Raw genomic sequence first — 21,298 nt, 5'->3', positions numbered from 1 at the left:
GAGATCCCCTCTGAGTCTCGGTAGCCTTTCGGTCTCTGGGCTAAGGTGGCAACGGCTGGCCTCTGGAGGAGGCAGGGGCACCCAAGCTACAGCACACGAGGCCCTCCAAGGGTTGCCCTGCCCTGCAGCATGCCTCGCTCCCTGCAGCTGCCTTCACCACACCAAGCAAAGCCCCTGGAACATGGGTCTCTGTGTGTGAACTAGGGCGGAGGCTTTGTCCACTTAGCATTACATAAACTAACAGCCTGGCTCCTTGGCCCTGGAACAGAATGAGCCAATGTCTGCCTCTGGCGATGCAAAACCAAGTCCTCAGTTAGTCAGTGGAAATAGTACATGGTGGGCCAGATGTAGCCTTTGGCTTGAAGAACCCGGTTGGCTCAACTGACACATCTGTGTTTCATTAAATGCTGCTTTGGGTTTGATTGTGGATATATTGTTGTCTAAGGGGGTGGGGGGAGCAGGGATTAAATCATCCTTCTGGAAAAGAGAAATGGCAGTGTATTGGATCTAGAGACAGATTGACGCAGACACACACATACACGGCAGATGTTCGCATTCCCATTTCACCGCTGGGCATATCGGGGATCCATGAGGGGAACTGAGAATAAGCAGCACAGCCAACATTCAAAACCAGATTGGAGGGACAGCTGGGTGGCTCAGTGGTTGAGCATCTGCCTTTGGCTCAGGTTGTAATCCCGGGGTCCTGGGATTGAGTCCTGCATCAGGCTCCCTGTGAGGAGTCTTTCTTTTCTTTCTTTCCTTTCTTTCTCATGAATAAATACATAAAAATCTAAAAAACAACAACAACAACAACAAAAAAAAAAAACAGGATGAACCCATCATCTACTCTTCCCCATCATACTGTGGTGGTATGGGTTGCCTCACCAAGGGGGCAAAAACCAGGAGGGCCTCAGATAGCCTAAATCTAAGTTCCCACACCCACTCTGCTCCCTTGGATAAGGTCGCCTGGCCAAACAACCCTCCCTGTCACGGAGACCAAGCATGGTTCCCGCTTATCCCCGAGTGGCAGGCTTCTGTCCTTAGCCAGCCCCTGGGATCGTTCAAACAAGACCATCACATCCCCTTGTGGGAAGCCGAGGTCAGCTCACCCTTCAGACACCACCAAGACCCTGGATGTTCACTGTGTTCCCAAGTGCAACTTTCCCTCGCACCCCGCCCCCCACCCCGCCACCAGCATGGGCCCCCACATGGCACACAGCACCATCCTCCCTCAGGCTGAGTATATGTAACTGATAAACTGTTGTGCATCTTGTCTGTCCAGTGCTGGGTGTTGGACCATCCCCATAAAGGCCAAGAATCAGAAAAGCACACAGCTTCCTGAGAAAGGCAGGTGGGTCAGGATGGACTGTTGCAAAGCCTCCCTGAGAACTCGCCTTGCCTAGTGCCTCCCCGCGGGGGGATGCTGGTTGGTGCCAAAAGGGGTGGGAACGGGGGGATCCTGCAATTCGTTAAGGGAACCTCAGATGGTCCCCCAGACCAGCACTGATGACCACCAAGCAGTCCTTCTTCCTCCCCCACCCGCGGTCACCCTCCCACCTGTCTGGTGGCAAGAGCTCTGAATTCTGCAACCTTCACCTTTCTTCTGCGCGCAGCCTAGGCGGGCCCCCCGGAGGAAGCGTGAGCAAAGTGGTACCAGGAGCAGTCAGGGCTCAGCCACCCTGGGAGGGGCGGTGGGCCCCTGAGTAACTGCACCCGACGAACCAGAACCATGGATTCCCGCAGACCTCTGTTTGCATCCCTCCCAGGAGACCCCCAGCTCAGAAAGGGAGGCACTCGCAGTTTACAAAGAAAAATGGTTCTTCTTAGCTTTTCTCTGGTTCAGCTTTGATCCAGCCTACTTTCCTCTACCATGGTGAGAACTGCACGTGTAACTGGAAATTTTCTAGAGGTGATGTTTTAAAAAAAGAAAAGAAATGGGAGAAGATAGGTTTGAATCACCTATTTTTAGTGAACCCAATATATTCAGAATATTATCGTTTCATCACATAATCAATATGAATAAGTATCGATGCCGTGTTTTATGTTTTCTGGGTTATTCATCTTTTCCACACATAGAGAGCACAGCTAGCTGGACTCGCTGAGTCTCCAGAGCTTGGAGGCCGGGTGGGGGGCACCCCCAGCATGGCCGATCACAGGCTCAAATGGGTCAGTGAGGACCTGTGGTAGGGGCTGCCCAGATCCTTCTCTACTACCAGGGCTCCTCTTCACAGAAAGGTGGACCCCACCCCACTCCCTGGGCCTCTGTCTCACCCTTGGGATACTCTATTCTCTCCACCTTTTACTTGCAAGAACACTTCAGGGGAAATACAGTTCAGAATTCTTCAAAGAAGCATTTTTCCTGTTAACCACCAAGGCATGGGTAGAGTTTGATGGTGCCCACGAAGGCCATGCCCAAAGACACCTGTGGTCAAGCAGGCGCCGTGACAAATCTCACGTGGAAAAAAAAAAAACAATCAACTACTGATGGACGTGGGAGGAACTCGGTTGTTGCTCCCTGGAAGGAGGGCTGACCATGCGATGAGGCAGGTACCATGATGACAGAAGGGAAGCCAGAAGAATGAAGGAGCCACCCATCTGCTGTAGCAGGAATTCCAGAAGCAAGAGGACGGCCACCAACAGAGTCCCCCTTCCCAAATACTAATCATTCATCTGCTAATATTTCTACTCTTGCCCTATCCGTGGAGCATCTGTAGTTTTATTTACCAAAGCTCTTAAAATCTGTATTTTTCCTGAATGAAGTAGTTTAAAAAGGAAACATTACCCATAAATTGAACAAAAAAAACCCCAATAATATAATTTGCCATAGACAGAATGTAAATAGGAAAAGAAACAGCTATTAATTTCTTGTGTTCATGCACTGCTGGAAATTATCTGTTGTGCCACCGGTTCATATCTGACACACCTGAGCTATGCCTGGCAGGCTGGGAAGACTTGTGGGGTGGGGGTGAGACACCCCAGGTGGGGGGGGCACCTGGAGGAGGCAGGAGCAGCCAATGCAGGGAGGGAACTGACACCCGCATAATTAAATCACCTTAAGTACTTTCAGGCACCAGACTGAGCACATTGGGAATTCGGGATTCAGGATGACCCCCTTTGGAAGTATTTTAAAAGCAAGGACTCAAACAATAGTGTTCTCCTCACTCCCAGTTAGAGCCCCCAGTGCCTCTCCCTCTCCTTTCCCAAGGGGGTCCCCTGATTGCACTTTTCCGGTGGGTGGGGGAAAGATCCTATTTCCTGGATGGTAATGAATTCTAAATGCAGATGTCCAAGGTCGGGGGAGGAGGAGGGGGAGCGAGGAAAGGTGGGCCAGAAGTCAATGAGAGGATGTTGCAGGGGGGTGAGGGGCGGGGAGCCCATTCCCCCTCCGTGTGTAGACTGTGTGAACCAGGGCAACTCAAGCCGCCAGAGACACACACATACCTTGTAAAAGGTCAACTTCTAAATTGGTCAGGCGAGTCTAGCCAGGCTGAATTCCACGGGGGACAGGGCCAGCGTGATCTCTGATCCAGCTGACATCCCCCAAATACAGCGGCTTCAGCAGGTGTCGCAGATCAGATCGGCCCCCTCTCCCTGGCAGCCGCTGCCTCCTTGGGGCCCCAGAAACCTTGACAGTGAAGAGTGGTCCCAGAGAAGGGGCCACCTGCACTCTCACGCTCTCTGGGATGAAGTGCAGTGTGGCTTCCCTGCCTATAGGAGCCAGCGACCATGCCTTAAAAAGCCCTTGGAAAAGAAAGTCATATATATCCCGCAATACGATATTCATTAGACGCTATCATGGCATTTTATAAGGCCGTATATAACGCCAGCTGTAGCTGTAAAAAAATTTATTATTCAGACCCAGAAAGGCATATAAATCCCTACAAAGTGCAGGGTTTTCTTTTAAAAAGTGGTTTTAATTTTTCCTACCTTTGGCTTCCATCCCTTCCTGGGAGACTGAAGTTGAAATGCCACCCAGGCTCCTGAGTGCAAGGTTTCACCATGCTCAGCCCAAGGCAGCACCCCTCACCCCCACCACCAGCAGGGAGGGCTTGATTTTCTGGGAAAACAGGGTGACAGCCTCACAAGACATTGTGTCACCTCCTGCGCCGGGGGAGTATTTCGTCTTCCCACCAGACGTGTCCTTCATTCATGCATCCCTAGCTCAATGTGTTCTGTGCCCTGCTTCCACTTGGCCAAATGCTACCCTGTCCATTCTGTGTTTTAAGGACCCCTCCACTGTGTCCTCTCCTCTCCCTTCCCACTGTCACCTTTCTAATCCATTGCCCACGCAGCAGCCAGAGTGATCCTCCCAAACTGACCTCAGACCCTGCTGTTCTTTTTTTTTTTTTTTTTTTTTTTTAATTTTTTTAGACCTTGCTATTCTGCGGCTCTCAAAAGCCTTTGGGGCGGCGGGGTTGCCCATTAGGTAAATCTCAAGCTCCCTGATGGGTTCCTATTACCCGAAACTGTGCCTACTCTGGCCATTCTCTGCTCCCCCACCTGTACTCCATTAACACCACATTTCTGCGATTTCTTGATAGGACCCATCATCTTTCATCTCTGCCTACCCTGGGAATGTTCTGTGCATCCCTTCATCCCTGCCTCTACTGGTCTATGCTCACCCACCCTTCAGGACATGGTGTGGGCAACAGCTCCTCCAAGAAGCCTTCTAGGATTATTCTGGGTTGTACTGTTTATGCAGTTATCACAGACTTATGTTATCGCAGACCCAATAATGCCCCACAAGACAGAAATAACCAAAGTCCATTTGTCTGACAGCAATCCATCTATAAATAGGAGGGGGGAAAAAGTCAGAAAAAGACAGTGAGATACACCACGTGTATGATGTGGGTGACCCTGTCCACCATTTCACTCCGTACGTCCACACCGTCTTGCGATGATCTATGTCTCTCCATCGAGCACTGGGGGGCTCCCTGGAGTTAGTCCCTGGGTACCCCCAGGGGGTAGTCCCTGGAAAGAATTCTCGGGGTGGGGGCCTTAAACACATATTCACTTTCATAATTATTTGCACTAACTCTAACTGAAATTTGGCATGTCCTTCAGTTCTGAATGTAGGCACCAGACTGCAGGGGTATTTGCAAGACCTGAGACTGACACCCATGGAAATTACAGATATTTTCATATCACATTGCTCTGGTAGCAGATGCTCAAAATATTATTTATACTTGTCACTACTTCAAAATTACAGTAGTTATTAGACCTGCAGCCAAATCTAGTTACTTAATGTGTTAATAAAGATGCAAATGCATTATTACTCCACACATTTGTTATGTTTATATATATTTTGATAGCTGCACTTTGATGTAATGGCTTTCTTTTGTAATCCCATGCATTTTTTTTTTTTGCATTTAAAATATTATTTTAGGGGCACTTGGGTGGTTCAGTCGGTTAAGCATCTGCCTTTAGCTGAGGTCATGATCCCGAGGCCCTGGGATCAAGTCCTGCATTGGGCTCCCTGCTCAGCCAGGAACCTGCTTCTCTTTCCATCCCTCCACCTGCTTGTGTGCTCTCTCTTCTCAAAATTTTAAAAAATATCATCTTAAAAAAGTGGGCAGGAGACAGAAAAAAAAAGACTTAAAAAACAGTAATTATTCAGAGAAGGAGGCCACAGGTGTCTCCAGAAGCCAAAGGGGTCCATGACACAGAAAAGGTTCAAACTTTATGCTCTAGGTGTGAGCTCCCTGAGCACAGGGCCCTCAAGCCATCATCATCTAATCCCTAGTAACTGAAGAGGAGGCAGTGTAAAGGAGGGTGTGTGTGTGTGTATACACACACCACACACACACACACTGACATATGTTTATCCATCCATTCATCTACCTTCCTTCCTTCCATTTATCTGCTTTTATTCTGATCCAATGCACAGTCCTGTTGACAGCTCCACAGCTGGTCCCCAGCTCCACAGCCGGGCCCCAGATCCAGGGCTTCAGTGTAGCTGGGGACCTGGTCAGGAGGCAGTGTGATTCAGTATGAAAAAGGGGACATCGTCTTCTTGGGTGGCCTTGGGTATGTAGTTGAATGTGCCTGGAGCTCGGATGTCTTGCAGGCACCTGACAAAGAGCTCTATGTCCAGTGCTACACCACCGATCTGCATGGCATGGTGGCTAAACGTTCTGCCTAGGTCCAAATACCAGCTCCTCACCTCCTGTCCACATGATACGTGACCTTGGGCGACACTGAATTCGCTCCTCTCTGAGCCTCAGTGAGGAGACGAACCTTTCCTCCTTATGCAGGGTTCATGGGAACGTTAAGTTAGTCAACACACACAGAGTACTTAGCACAGCAGCCAGCTTGGCCAGTCTTAGTTATCATGTCTCCAAGGAGGCATCGTCTGGCACCCAGGAAAACACAGCTCAGGAAGAAAAAAAAAAATCAACAGATAACCGTTTTTTCTTAAAATGCTCCAACCCACTCATATCTGAAATGCAAATCAAAGCAGCAAGATAGTGTTTTTACCCATCAGCTTGACACAGATGATAAAGATTGATAATTACCAACGCTTTTGAGAGTGGAAACAGGAAGTGGCTCTGAGAGGCGATTTGAAGAAACCTCTGTATAGGTCAGTTCAGCTATGGCCGTCAAAATGTAAAACACACATACCCTTTGAGCCGGGAACACAAACCCAGTCCTTCACCTTACAGATGTACACACTCAGTGAGAAGATGCGTGTATGAGAATGGCAGCATTAAGATAGGGGGGAAAAAAGTAAAAATCTAAATATCCACCAACAGGAAGTCAGTTACATAAACAAGGAAATAATTCATTCAATTAGTATTTACTGAACGGTTTCTACACACTAGACAGCATGCTGAGCGCTGGGTAGAGAAGTGGGCAAAACAAATAGTAAGGACGAGTGGTGTGTGTGGATACGACATGAAACTAAGATATAGAGGAAGAAACTGGGAGTTTTTATAAAATAGGCTTCATTCGATTCCAGTTCAAGCAAACAAAATCCCTGCCTATCCACGCACGTGTGCACACACACGTGTTAATATGCAAAGTCTGGAAGGAGCAATGAGAAAAAGGTTAATGGTTGCTACCTCTGAAGACTGGGGTAAGGGGTATGGGAGATTTTCTCACTTGATACTTTGTACTACTTGATTTTTTAAAAAAATTTTTATCGTGTGCTTATATTGTTCTATAGCCTTCTGATCCACAAGTTAAGTTCCACTGCTCTGCCCTCAGAAGTATCCATGGTCAAACCACTTCCCTGAGCCTCCATGGTTAACAACGCAGCCCTGGAGACTGTGATGCCTCTTCTCTCCCCATCTCCCTGTTCTTGCCCTCGACCAACTATAGGGCACTTTGAGCATGGCAGGCACTGGTTCCATTGTCCAAAGTCAGGCCATGTCACTCCTCTGCTCAAAATCATCCAAAGGCTGGCCTAAGCTCAACAAGATCCTAATGATCTGGTTCCACCTTCACTTCTTTTTCCCTTGCTCACTCCTGCTTTACTCATACCGGCTCCCAATGAATGACCATGCCAAGCACATCCTTCCTCAGGGCCTTTGCACTGGCTGCTCTCTGTTCCTCCAGCTATCTGCAGGGCTCACCCACTCATACTCTTCAGGTCTCTGCTTGAATGTTCCCTAATCTCTAAGCTCTCCTTGGTCCCACTAAAGTCAAAGGCCCATTCCTCTCCTGTCTGACTTTTCTCCTATTTGTTGCCATCTGATATAAACATATAAACACAGATCTCTCATTTACAACCTATCTAGAATGTGAGCTCATGAGGCCTGGGACTTCTCTCTTGTTCAGTGCCATATCTCAGATCCCTAAAACAGTGCCTGGCACATAGAAGTGTTCAATAAATATCCAGTGAATGAATTAATAATATAACAAAATAATACAATGTACTATTGATAACTATGGAAAATAAATCTTAAAAGACCTCCACCTACACACCCCAAATTTATTAATAACTAAAAATTTTAACCAAACATGGTTCCAGCCACAGCCACCCTCAGTGAACAGGGCGGAGGAACACCCAAGGACAAGCTAACACGTAAACACCTAACGGCCAGCACAGCACACAGCAGCCTGGTTGTTTGAGGCTGACTCCCTGCACATAAGACTCTTTCATGCACTTGAGAGTGGAGACCAGCCTGAATGAACACAGCACAGTGAGAGTCCAGGAACCAGGAGTGAATACCAGCCGGGTTTGAACACATCACAGCGTCAGCCCCAAAGCCACAGACTATTTCCGGGTGTCAGGCAAGCCCACACCCTCCTGAGACAGCCAAACCACAGCAAATCTGCCAACCCCACACCTGTGGTCTTCAAGGGGACAGGGTTCTGGGGCTGTGCCTGGGATCCGGCCTTTCTGCTGCTGTGGTTCAGAGCTGGGGCTTGGGGGGTCTCACCCCCCAGGAGTGCACTGAGGGCCCTTCACTCTCTTGTGCTTCAGGGTTTGATTTTTATGTGGAAGAAGAAATGATTGAGCTTTCCTCCATGTCTTATCCATACTGAGAGGCTTGGCAGGTGCTGATTTGTTTATAATTCAGCCCAAAGGAGGTCACTTGAGAACAAAAACTTAAAATCCAATGACATTTACAGGGAGGTGCCCAACCAGTGGACTTAGCCTCACCCTTACAAGCACCCTTTCTGACAGTGAACTTTCACTCAATCCTGGCAAACCAGACTTAGTGAGGCCTGTGGTTCTCAGCGGGGGAGGATTTTGCCCCCAGGAGACATTTGCCCATGTCTGGAGACATTTTTGGTTCTTACAACTGGGGAGGGTGAATGGGTAGAGGTCAGGGATGCTTCTAAATATCCTATAAGGCACAGGGCAGCCCCCTACAATGAAGAATGATCTAGTCCAAAATGTCTGAAGGGCTTTGGTGGAGCAACCCTGATGGATCAGGAATGAAGGAGGTGGCCCTGGGGGAAGGAGACCCCATACGTGACATACTGGCTGGAGACGGAAGAGCGGGAGTGAGAAGACCCTGTCCACCCTCCACCATCAGGGCTACTAAGATGGTCCTGGCAGGAAGCTGTGCAGGGACTCTCAATCCCGGGCCTCATCCAAAGGTGGAAGCTACTTCTTACCACTAGCTCACTTCTAGAGGCCCGATAACCTTCCAATTCTTCCAAAATTTCCCCCGAAATTCCAAACTCCCTTTTATCTTCCCCCCACCCTCCCCTTTGCCCTCTCCACCCAAACACTCAAAATAATCATCCCACAACAAAAAGCATGGGCCAGAGGGAGAGGGTAAGCAGGAGGCCCATGTACACTTTGGGTCTAGGGCCATATGATGAAAGTCACCTCCTGCTCCCCCATAACCAGAGCCAAATTAGAACTGGGGCACTGAGAAGCTGGCAAAGGAGTTGCTTTTAGGCCCCCTTTATAGTTGGAGTTTCTCTCTTCTAGCATCGAGTTGGCTGGGGGTGTCCTTCTTGGGACAAGAAAACTACCCAACTATCCTTGGCCCTAGCCCATCTGGCACCTGCACCGTAGCTAACTACAGGTTTGCATCCTTGTTCCTGTCCTCTTCCTTGCAGTGGAAAAAAAAAAAAAATCAGAGCTACAGTTCCCAGAAGAAAATTAGAAGGGCTTATTATTAATAAGACATTCCTTTTCAGGAAGGCAATTGAACCCAGCAGGAGGGTTGCGGGGAGTCGGAGCTGGGGCCAGCCAACCGCTCCAGCCCTCTGCAAGAGGACACACCAGCTCCCCGGCCAGGACCAGCGGGCCTGGAGAAGCGGCAACGTGCTGGCCCTCCTGGAGGCACGAGGAGGGGCGGTGACATATCTGAGAAAACAGATTCAAATGCTAGGACGGTTCTATTTCCTGGAGGTGTTGAGAGAGAACAAGGAGAGTTTGCCAAGGCTTTGCTTGCTGGCAAAAATAATCTGTCTTCTGTTGGTCCGTCTGTGCTGCTGCGGCTGGAAGGAGAGGTGGACAGCCTGCTCTTCCCCCTATGCTGTTACCCTAGACCATAGTCCCTCCCTAGGTGAAGCAGCGTTTTGCTGCCTTGGAGCCAAGATGGACAGAAGGGGTGGGAGTGAGTGGCAGGACTCAGAGCCAAGCGTCCTCTGTCTGGGGCAGCTCTTTTTACATACGTGGATCATCTGATACTTTATTTAGTACTGCAGTGTTTAGAATATTTGTGTCTCAGCCTGGGGTGGGGGGAGTTGTCACAAACAGAATGACAGCTATGATCCTCTGCCCAGAAAAATATTCCTACACCCACAACTGGGCATTCAGTTTCAATAGCTTCACCATCCCCTTGCATCCATTCTGCGGCCTTTCTCTGGTTTGAAGACAGGCCCCCTCCTTTATCAAAACATGACATGAGAAGGGCAGTGGCTCACCCTGGCAGTGCTATTTTAGCAAGGGGCTGGAGGCAGGCTTCACGTCCAGGGCAAGGTTCCCGAAGGAGAGAGATGCTAGTCTCCTAGGGAGTAATGGGGGAGACTTGACAAAGAGACGTTTTCCAAGGGAAACAAAGCAGGGCTGGCCGCTCTGGGGTGTGGTGTTATCAGATCCTGAAGAATGGAGCTGTACAGAACAGGCCTTCCGGGGGTGTTGGTCCTCCCAGGCGGCCACAGCCAATTCATGGAAAATGATCCCCATCCCACTGTCCTCTTCCCCCCGGCCCCCCGTGCCTTCCCTTGGCCAGAGCAATGAGAAGTTCACATGCATGAAATCCATCGAGGTCAAGCCTCTGGGAACCCAAAGACAGGAGAAGGGTAGAGAGCGGATCTGCTGCAGGCAGGGGACAGAAGACCCCTGACACACTTTGTTTCGACCCCTCAGGAGCGCAATGGTCTTGGACCATGTATTTAACCCCTCGATGCCTCTGGGTCTTCACCTGCAAAGAAGGGGGATGAGGGTCCCCTGCCTCAAACACTGCTGTCATGATTACATAAGATCATGAGTATGATGCACTTAGCCAAGTCCTACGTACAGAGGAAACGCGCTAATAACCGAGCAAGCAGACCGAGGCCCTCCCCAGTTCAATTCTGCAAGTCTGCACCCTGCATATGGAGTTTTATGTCCCTCACACACCTGGACCTCTGTCATGCTGCTGTTTCATGTGAAAAGTGATTTTCTTGACTGAATTATCTCGATAACTAGAACCTCAAAGCTCAGCCTGAACATTCTAGCACCGGAACCTTTGCTTTTTAAGCTCTCGGGTTTGCACAGCCCTGCCCAAAAACCCCGTGGAGAAGACAGACTAAGCATCAAAGATGCTGGTACGTTTGATATTTATACCAAACATGCACACTGCCTCCTCACCGAGCCTTCGGCTTGTAATTCCATGCAAATCTGGTGCCACCGCCGTGTTGCTCAGCTGGCGGCACGGCAGGCTTCTGCCTCGGTGCTTGAAGTCGGGGTGTGAGCAGTCTCTGGAAGAGGCCGTGTCCGCTGGCAGGGAAACGGGGGTGTCTCCTCTCCCAATGTGCGGCCACTTTGCTTCTCCTCTGCAGGGACAACCCGCCCACAGCCCAGAGCTCTAGTTCCTCACTTACACATCCCTGTGGAGTGAAGTGCATTTCCAGACTCATCTGCCTGGGGTTGTTAAGTGAGTGATCTCCCTCTGTCTCTAGGTGTACTTACGGATAACTATAGCTAATCTATACTTAGGTCCGTATCTAATCTTTATCATAGAAAGCTCCTGTGGGGATCCCTGGGTGGCGCAGCGGTTTGGCGCTTGCCTTTGGCCCAGGGCGCGGTCCTGGAGACCCGGGATCGAATCCCGCGTCGGGCTCCGGGTGCATGGAGCCTGCTTCTCCCTCTGCCTATGTCCCTGCCTCTGTGTGTGTGTGTGTGTGTGACTGTCATGAATAAAAAAAAAAATTAAAAAAAAAGAAAGCTCCTGTGTACATTATACACATTTACATTATGCTATATACATTATACATGCATTCATTGTGCTGTATACGATAGAATGTTTCTATACATTAAAAATGACAGATTATGGTGCCTCGGAGGCTCAGTTGGTTAAGTGTCTGCCTTCAGCTCAGGTCATGATCTCAGGGTCCTGGGATGAGTCCTGTATTGGGTTCCCTGCCCAGCAGGGAGTCTGCTTCTCTCTCTCCCTCTGTCCCTCCTCCCAACCCCACTGTGCACTCATACACTCTTTCAAATAAAATTTTTAAAAATGACATAAATTAGATAGGGATTAGAGATCTATAGATCAGATACATGGAATATATTTTAAAATATATACATTACACTCGACACATGATATATCCATTATAATATATGTTATATACATAATACACAGTGTGTACAATGAACTTTAGGTATACAACCATAGTCACATCCACACACCTCTTATCTCTAGATCTAATCATTGTATTTAATCTATATCTTAGCAACAAAGCAATAAAAGAGATTGGTTTCTTTTCATTTTTTTTTTAAGATTTTATTTTTTTATTCATGAGAGACACAGAGAGAGAGAGGCAGAGACATAGGCAGAGGGAGAAGCAGGCTCCATGCAGGGAGCCCAATGTGGGACTCGATCCTGGGACTCCAGGATCAGACCCTGGGCCGAAGGCAGGCGCTAAACTGCTGAGCCACCCAGGGATCAAAAGATGGGTTTTCTAACTCACCCTCTACCACTTACCACTGAATTACTTTTAAAAGGAGATTTGGTCTCTCTGGGCCACACAGTTGGCTCATCCGTAAAATGGGCTAAGATTAGTACCTACTTCAAGGGGTTGCATTACCAGATAAACAAAAGCTAGATGGCCAAGTTCCTGGTTGCTAGCTATTGGGCAAGTATCTTAACCTCTTTGAGCTTCGATTTGTCTGGAAAATGGGGTTGATGTTAATACCTCCCATTGGGGACACCTGTGAAATCTATGGGTGACTCTACGCCAAGAACTTACTTCGAAGTGCCCAGCATATGCTACACGTGCTTAGTGAAGGTTAGCTAAAAAGGCCAAATTTACAAATACATGAACAATGCACATTTCCCAGCTCAGAGGAAACACATAGTCAGTATGTGTTAGTCACTGTTGACAAGAGTAACGATGTTAAGTGTTCTCAAGTCAATGGCCAAACACAAACCTTCAACGTCTTGGGCAAACTCAACTCCCACCAAGAAGAGAGAAATAGTGATCTCAACATGATCTATTTTTCGAAATGGTGCATGTGGCTTTGGGGAACTTGCTGGCTATTTGTGGAATGTTGCATCACATCGTTCACCCTGAGTCACACCGAGTAGAAAGGCGCCCAGGGCCAGAGGATCACAGATCCTCCCAGAAAATGTTTCCACTGCCTGGGTCCAGCCTCCCTGCCTCTGCCCAAGCAATGGTCCAGCTGGTCCCCTCCCTGCTCCAACCCCCACCAGGGCCGATTAGAGACCCAGCAAACCAGAGCCAGAGGGAAATATGATAGTAGAGGGAACTCAGCCTGTCCCCAAGCCAGCCTTGTCTGCTCCAGAGAGGTTCTGCTCCCCCAAGGAGGCAAGCGGGAGGAAAGCAGATGGGCTTAGAAGCAATTTGGTCTCACTGTCCTCTCAACAGATGCTAGGCACCATAAGAATTAATGGGCTGGAGACTCAGGTAAGAGCCATTCAAAAGCTCCCTGATTACTCCAAAAACCACTCTCCATGGAGGAAAAGGTTAATCGAAGCCCAGAGATGGAAGAGAGGCGAGAAGATGCAATTGCTTTAATCCCAGGAGTGGGGGGGAAAGAGCTTTGGGAGACAGAAGTTTGCGCAGAGGCAGCTGTGGTCTGCCTCAGAAAAAGGAACCAGGCCTCAAAATCGAGCTATTTGCAAAGCCTGCTCCATCGGTCCAGGAGCCTTGGCCAGCCCTTTTCTGAACCCAAGCCAAGTAGCTGCATTTTCATCTTTTTCTCAACACTGCACATTCTCTGCACTGTTGAGCCATCTATCCCAGGAAACCATCTCAGAGAGGCGTTTCCCCTTCTCCCTATGCCACACACACGCTCATTTGCACGGTGAGTCATTACTCTGCATGCATAGTCTGTCACTATCAACAGACCCAGAGGCTCTGGGGTATGAAGGTGCTGTGGCTGCAGCCTAGAGGTGGGGAAAAGTCGGATATTAACCAGAGAGGGTAACGTCTGAACATCAACAACACTGAGGAAGGAACAAATGACACTTTTCTACACTGTCACAATTCCACGACTGTGGTCATCTTTGTAAGATGAGCTGGACTGAGGTCTCTTGCCCTCGGCACCACAGACATTGGGGGGCAGGGAATTCTTTCTTGGGTGTTTGTAGGGGGTTTAGCAGCAGCCCTGATCTCTACTCACTAGATGCTACTAGCACTGCCCTGGCCCCCAAGTCCTAACAAAAATGTCTCAAGACCTTGCCAAGTGTCCCCTGGGCAGCATTAGTGGATTCACCCCCAGTTGCGAGCCACTGGTTTTGTCTGAGACTGTAGCTCAGCAGAATGTGAGCCAGCTAATTAGCTAATGATAACTATTAGCCAGATTTCTCATGTAAGTCCCCAGAACAGCATTTTAAGATCCAAAGTTCCTCTGACCCTGGCAAGACACATGGGACATCAGTTTGACAGGCCAGCTCCAAATATGAGCACCTTTTCTACCCCCTAACCTCCTCCCTACCTTCTGCCAGTCCCTTTCCTTCACCCTGGCCTGATAAGGTAATTCCTTATTCATCTTGACGTTCTAATGACACAAAGGCATTGAAGGAGCTCATGCCTTAATTGATTCTAAGGAAAACTGGCATTATTTTTCTAAGAATCCAGATGTAATATGCAAGATGTTCTGAATGAGGTCACTGAGGTCTCTGTGCTTGTGACTCCTTCTCAACTGTAAGCTCTCAGCTCAAACCTCAGCTCCTGAACTTGAAGCTCCCCCTCCAGAGAGCCCTCCCTGAACATGCTCCTCTATGGTACTGAGCAGCTCCTGATTGCAAATCTGTTTGTCCTTTCTCTGCTCACTTATTGTTACCTGAAATTATCTACTCAGAAATTCAGACTGCTGCAACCAGAGCAGGTGCTCCGTGGCCAAGGAAACTTCTGTCTTGTTCACCGCCATATCTTTAGCATCTAGCACAAGGCCCGGCCTCCTCCTGGCCCCAGAACTATGTAGGTAAGTAAGCAAATGAGTGAATGAATTTACATAGGCATCATTTCTAAAGTATTAACTTCCTTCCATCCACTTCTCATTTTATTCCTGAGCTTTGCTCCCCATCCTCACGGCCAATTGTCTTTAAAGAAAGTGAACACAGTTAACTCCCTCTCCTCTTACATTCCTCCTTAGTTTATCAAAGATATTCGAGTACCTGGCTGGTTGTTGAACACGGAGCAGTCAGGAGTTTCCTCCTGGTGCCCTTCATCTTCTGGTCCTAAGAGAAATCTCCATATAAACGAAAGCTTGCTCCCTTCTAAGTACAGCCAACTTCACAAATACCCAGACTGACAAATCTTTGCTCTAACGAAGAGTTGCTTTATTACAACTCCCAGGGTATCAGTATCTGAGTAGAGGCTATTAACTAATTGACAGTGAAACTGTTGGGGTTGGAGGGGGGGAAACGGATGGAGAGATAAGGCAGGCAGAGAGGCTAAAATTAAATGACAAGAGGCCTTGCCAAATTGGAGTGGATTCAGAAATGATAAACCATCTCGAGGATCAATGAGAAAGGGAGAATCAAATAATGAGCTTTTAAATTTATCAAAACACTATTGATGCACAGGGAGAGGTTTCATCTTTGTTTAAAAATAAATTTTCTATTGGCTCCAGTGCTTCAACCATTTTATCCACAAGCCTTGTGGCAACCTATCTGTCAAAGAATTACTCACTTTTGAAAACACTATATCTCTTTATCTATGTATCTGCTCACCTGTCATCCATGTGTCTCTCCACTTATTTACCTAAGTACATCTGGGGATACTTGTGCAGAGCATCCATCTATCTGGACCTTGGGTTGCATACATCAAGCCCCTCCTTCCAGCTTTGCCTGAGCTATTTCAAATCTACTAGTCAAGGAGACTTTTTTTTCCCCCTCCCTGGAAAAATAAGAGGTTGAGAAGACAGATAGATTCTGGTATCTTCTGACCATGACTTTGATGCTCACCAATACTATGCGCTTCCAGTGTGAACTTGGGCAAGTTACTTAACCTCTCTGACCCTCAGGTTCCTCACCTGGAAAACGGGCATCATGAGAACACCTACGGAATCATGGCCTCTGGGATTCAACAAGAGAAGTCAGTTCTTGGCAAATGATAAATATCAGTGCCAGTGGGGATCATGGTAATGCCGCTAAACAAATTCAAACTCCTTTCACACTTGCTTTTTCATTTCTCCGTCCCCTAGTTCTTGGGGAACCACCCTCTGGAGACTAGGGAAGCATTCACCACTGCAAGTCAGGGCTTCCTTGGTACACCCCAGGGGTAGCCCGCTGAGGGAAAGCTGACACTAGAGATTTAAACCTTACTAGGCTGCCTCATTCTATTAATCTGGCCATTAAGCAGAGAGGGTCCTGCTGATGCCAACTGATGCAGAGGTCTGTGGTACTACTGGCAAGGAGCAGCAGGAGTCCTTAGCAGCCCATCCATCTGTCTCCCCCATCTCCAAACAGCTGCATGAGCACAGGTTCACCAAGCACTGGGTGAGGACCCTATGAATGCACAGAGGGAAGGGGCCCCAGGTGGCAGCATGTTCCTGCACAGACTGGGCCCTGGGCAGGCTGAACTATGGATGTGTGATGTGCAGACACAGCTCACTGAACTCAGAGGCAGGCCTCCCTGAGGCCCCTGTGCTCCAGGATGAAGCAGGTAACACCTTTCTTAGGAGCAAAGGGGACGGGGACTGGGGAAAAGAAGTGGGAGCTGACCCAGGCTTCAGACATCTGCCACTTACCTCTGCTTGGTTGGTTTTGCCAAGCTCAGCCACATCTGCTATCTTGCTCCTGCCATATGGGTAAATATCTGGGGCACCACTTTCTGCCAGAAAACCCATCCATGCCCCTCTTGTATGACCTGCCTGGAGGCAGCTGAAGAGGAGGATCCCATGCTAAGTCCCAGGATGGACTAAGGCCCAGCAAAACGGAAGATCTGGCTACAGGCTTGTGCCAACAGTTACAGAAGAACATTAGTACTTTGGTTGGGTTCCAAGTCTCTTTAACACAGGAAGTTAGAACTTGGGAAAGACAACAATATCCTACAGCTCCCCCAAAGACCAGGAACCAGATGAGGCTGATGGAATGGTGTGGAAACTAAGTGAATTATCTCCCTGATGGTGTAGCACGGATGCAGAAAGCCCACCTCGAGCCATGGCTGGCTGTGCATGGAGGCTCAGCTCCCTTGGGCTAATGAGTATGACTCTAAGAGAGGTCCCTGTGTGGGGGGTGAGCTGTCCCCCCTCACAATGTGCCAGCCAAAGCCATAAGCATGTGACTATTCTTGCCCCTGGAGGTTTGGAAAGGCTGACTGGATGGTTTCTATGGTGAAGGATACAAGAGGGCCGGGGTGCAGCCACTCCACCCTGGGAGAGAAGATTTGGCTTCCAGAATTCTGGACACAGACCATTTGCCCAGGAGTGCTCCTGCATCTACTAAGTTTTCCTCTAGGGAAGAGCTAATGAAGAAGAGAAGGGCCATCCTTGGAAAGCACACCCTGAAAGTTCTCTGGTAAATCCACTGGAAAGACCAGAAAGGGCTAGATTTTCCAAAGTGCCGCATACACACCTCTGGGAGTACATGTAGAAGATATGTGGGGTACTCAAAAGGAACTCTCACATTTTATTAGTTTAATATTTATTTCAATGTTGGGCAAAAAAACAATCTAGCTAGCATGTGATTTTATGCTTGTGACTTCACCAACATTATTCCTTGGGACAGTATTTCTCATCCTCAACACTAGTGACATTTTAGTTCAGATCATTCTCTCCTAGGGGGAGGTGGGCTGGCCCGTGCACTGCAGGATCATTAGCAGCATCCCTGGTGCCCACCCACCAGTTGCCAGTAGAAACCTCCCCACCTCAAGGTGAGAGAACCAAAAATGTCTTCAGACACTGCCAAGCATCCTCTGGAGGTCAAAGATAGCCTTAATTAGGAACCATCAGCTTAAGATAAGCCCACTTATGAAAGTTAAGTTGATTTAAGGAAAATCTATTTTTAGGTGACTTAGAACAGGTGGGATTCACATATGGCCAATGTGGCTAAGGTGGTATGTGAATGGCCTACGTTTGGGTAAAACCAGACCAAGGACGACCAAAGAGGAGGAAAGAAGTGGGTCCTTACCTCCCTCAAAGTCACACTCACTGCTCTTTCCTGCCCACTCTGTTGTGTGGTCATCCCTGAAGCCAACAATAACTAAATGTGTGTGTACAGGAAAATGAGAAGATAGAAGGCTCCCCCCTTTCCCCACCATGTGTGGCCTTCCTGAACAAGGAAGGAGAAGCAGAATCGGTTTGCTCATTCCCCTTGGGTAGACTGAGGCAGAGACACTGGTGAGAACAAAGACCCCATGGAGGAGCCTACAGAATGAAACAGGCAGGTGGTCCTTCCCAGAGAACTCCAGAAATAGCTGCAGAGCTGCTATTCAGCCTTGAAATGTTTAAACGGGCTTGCTTGTCTCAGACACTCAAATACTGTTAGCTGTAGGGCGCTGAATGAGGACCACACCCTGTCTCCTCTTGTCACTGTGTGACCAACCCTCAGAGCCCAGGATAGGATCAATCCAAAGATACCTCCCCTTAAAGCCCAACCAGAAAGGCGACAGTGTATCGGTTTCAAAAGCTAACTCACCAGCATTTAGTATGTACCGATGACTTTACAGACACCAATTTCTGCTGTTCTCACCACAACCCTGCAAGGTGGTAATATTCCAGATGGGAAGAAGGGGGCTAAGAGGCTAAGTCGCCTTTCAAGGCCATAAGATGAGTACACAGACGCCCGGGTACACACGTGCGCATGCACACAACCAGCTGGTGTGTTAACCCACAGGTGCATGTGTATGCACATCCCAGTGGGCAGGAGGATGGCCTGATGGCCTGTCCAGTCTTTCTGAGTCAAGGAGCCAAGAGTGCACCAAAACTTCTGGAGAGCTGGTACACGAACTTCCATGCAGACGTAAGTGATAAAGATCATGGGAAGGTACTGACCTGGGTCTCCAGGGTGATCGGTGGGCTCGGATGAGGGTCCTGTGGGAAGAGAGGAGAAAACAAACGTAAGTGATGGAGAAGACTTAACCTACTAACAACCCAGCATCATTTTCCAACAAAGCCAGATCTTTTCCATGTTTAACAAGCTCAGGGAAGGCTGCCAGTTCAAAGGTCTCCCCCGATCCACGAATCATGAGAAGAGCTTGGCCCAATCCCCAATCTCCCCCCAACTTCCTCCCACACCCAGAAGATTAAAGGGGCTCAAGTTTTTCATTAAGAGGTTAAAGGGATGCCTGCATGGAGATCATGCAAAATGATCAAGGATCAAGTAGAAGGAATATGAAAGAAAGCACATTCGTCAATTATCTCCAAGTGTGTTCAAATCCTCTACATGACGGAGAGGATGGATCCATAAGAGGATTAGAACTAAACCTGAAAGAATAGAGTCCTGACTAGGGGCAAGGCCACCAATTTGTGTCTGGTCTTGGGGAAAAAAATGAGGGAAGGAAAAACAAAAAGAAAAAGAAGAGCTTAATTCCTGGTTTTGTAGCATATTCCAATGGGCTGGGGAAGAGCCTTTTCAGAATAGAGAAGGCCAGAGAAAAGTCCTATTAATTCACTCTCTACAAAAGCCAATTGACTGGAAATGCTTGGTAGTAATGTCGTGGGTCATTAAACACAAACCCTTCAGGTAGGGGGCAGGGTGGGTAGAGGGGAAGGAGGGACGGGTGGGGAGGAGGTGGTGGTTTTCAGCAAGTGGTTTCCAAGGAAAACAGGAAACCCGGCACATAAAGGCTATTTTTGTCGGCACTGTGTTGTCTCAACTTAACCACCTCAGATTCATGCTTCTGGGAAAGCAACCTCAAGCTGCCTCTTACAAAGAATAGGCATGATGGTAGAGCCCTGAAGTGTAAGCTCAGTTTGGAAGCTTTGCTTTATGTAAGCAGGTTTTCCAACATGGGCTTCTCGGAAGTTATGCAAATGAGCACCCCCTGGCCTATACAGTGAATAGGAAGGCAGTGTAGGAATCACGCTGTATTTGTCCTTCTGTGGTCTTATTTCACTTGGCATGATGTCCTCCAGGTTCATCCGTGTTGTCACATATGGCAGGATTCTTCTTTTTGAAGGCTGGATAATATTCCAGAGTATGCATATATATCTTCTTGATCCATTCATCCATCAATGGACATAGGTTGTTTTTGTATCTTGGCTGTCGTATGGCTTCAATGACCACGGGAGGGGAAAATGTCATGATTTTACTTATAGGAGGAATCAAAAATAGTCAAAATCATGGAAGCAGAGAGCAGAAGGGTGATTTCCGGGGGCTGGGGCAGGGGATTTGCTATTCAACGGGTGTATGGTTTCAGTTACGCAGGATGAATAAGCTCTAGAGTTCAGCTGTATGACACTGTGGCCGTAGTTAACAACACTGTATCATACACATAAAATTTTGTTAAGAGGGTAGATTTTAAGAGTTCTTACCACATTAAAAAAAAAAAAAGGAAGTATAGCTAAGTTGGAACATTTTAAACCCATACCCTAGGTGAACTGTCACTCACTTTCTTGAGGACTCCTCTGTGGGATCTTTATAACGATGCCAAAGTCATTCTGAGCTCGGGGTGAGGGGTTCCTCTCCCCCAATTCCAGGTCTGAATCCGGTTTCCCAGCAGTTTTCCAATGGTACAGCTCAAAGCTTACTGCCAGGAGAACATCTAACTCTAATTTTCACACTTAGGCATGGGATATTCCTCAGGCCCAGGAACGCATGGAGGGGAACACTCCTCCTCTTCTTCGGACATTATAGCCTTGGCTCATAAAGGAATTTGGAGAAGTCTTTAAAAAAATATTTTGGGCCTCTCTCTTGTAACCTTTACTGGCTGCTTCCCAAGGGTGAAGAAGTGGCAGCTATATGGGCGTGAACCCTCGCTGTGCCATTTGAGTGAGGTGCCTCGTTGCTTTAGCCATTCTTCATGGACAGAGCCCACTACAGCCAGCCTCTTCCTCCTGACATACAGGGAGAGTCAATCCTGCTCTTTCAGCTTCCCTGTGATCAGCAAGCTTACTGGACAGAGCTCACTTGTGTCTTTGGGAGGCAAGGCCGTCCTCCTGGTTTTGGAGGTCTTCAGCTCTGCTTCAGTCTGTATATCTGATCTCTCTGGCCATTCAGGTTGTCGTCTAGATTCAGTCAGGAGATAAGCTGCCTCTCAGACTCAAACATTAGCC

At 48.2% G+C, this 21,298-nt stretch overlaps 1 protein-coding gene across 1 annotated transcript in view; it reads right to left on the bottom strand.

The window, feature by feature from the left end:
• The window catches only part of XYLT1 (xylosyltransferase 1), a 305,895-nt gene that overhangs the window by 193,104 nt on the left and 91,493 nt on the right, over positions 1–21,298 (bottom strand). The window contains exon 2 of the mRNA XM_055340521.1: positions 19,076–19,114. Coding sequence (XP_055196496.1) covers positions 19,076–19,114 — 39 coding nt within the window. The remainder of the gene's footprint in view (positions 1–19,075; positions 19,115–21,298) is intronic.

This window comes from Nyctereutes procyonoides, unplaced genomic scaffold (genome assembly GCF_905146905.1).
Source record: "Nyctereutes procyonoides isolate TBG_1078 unplaced genomic scaffold, NYPRO_anot_genome, whole genome shotgun sequence".
Lineage (NCBI taxonomy): Eukaryota > Metazoa > Chordata > Mammalia > Carnivora > Canidae > Nyctereutes > Nyctereutes procyonoides.
This window is presented reverse-complemented; position numbering and strand designations above follow the sequence as displayed.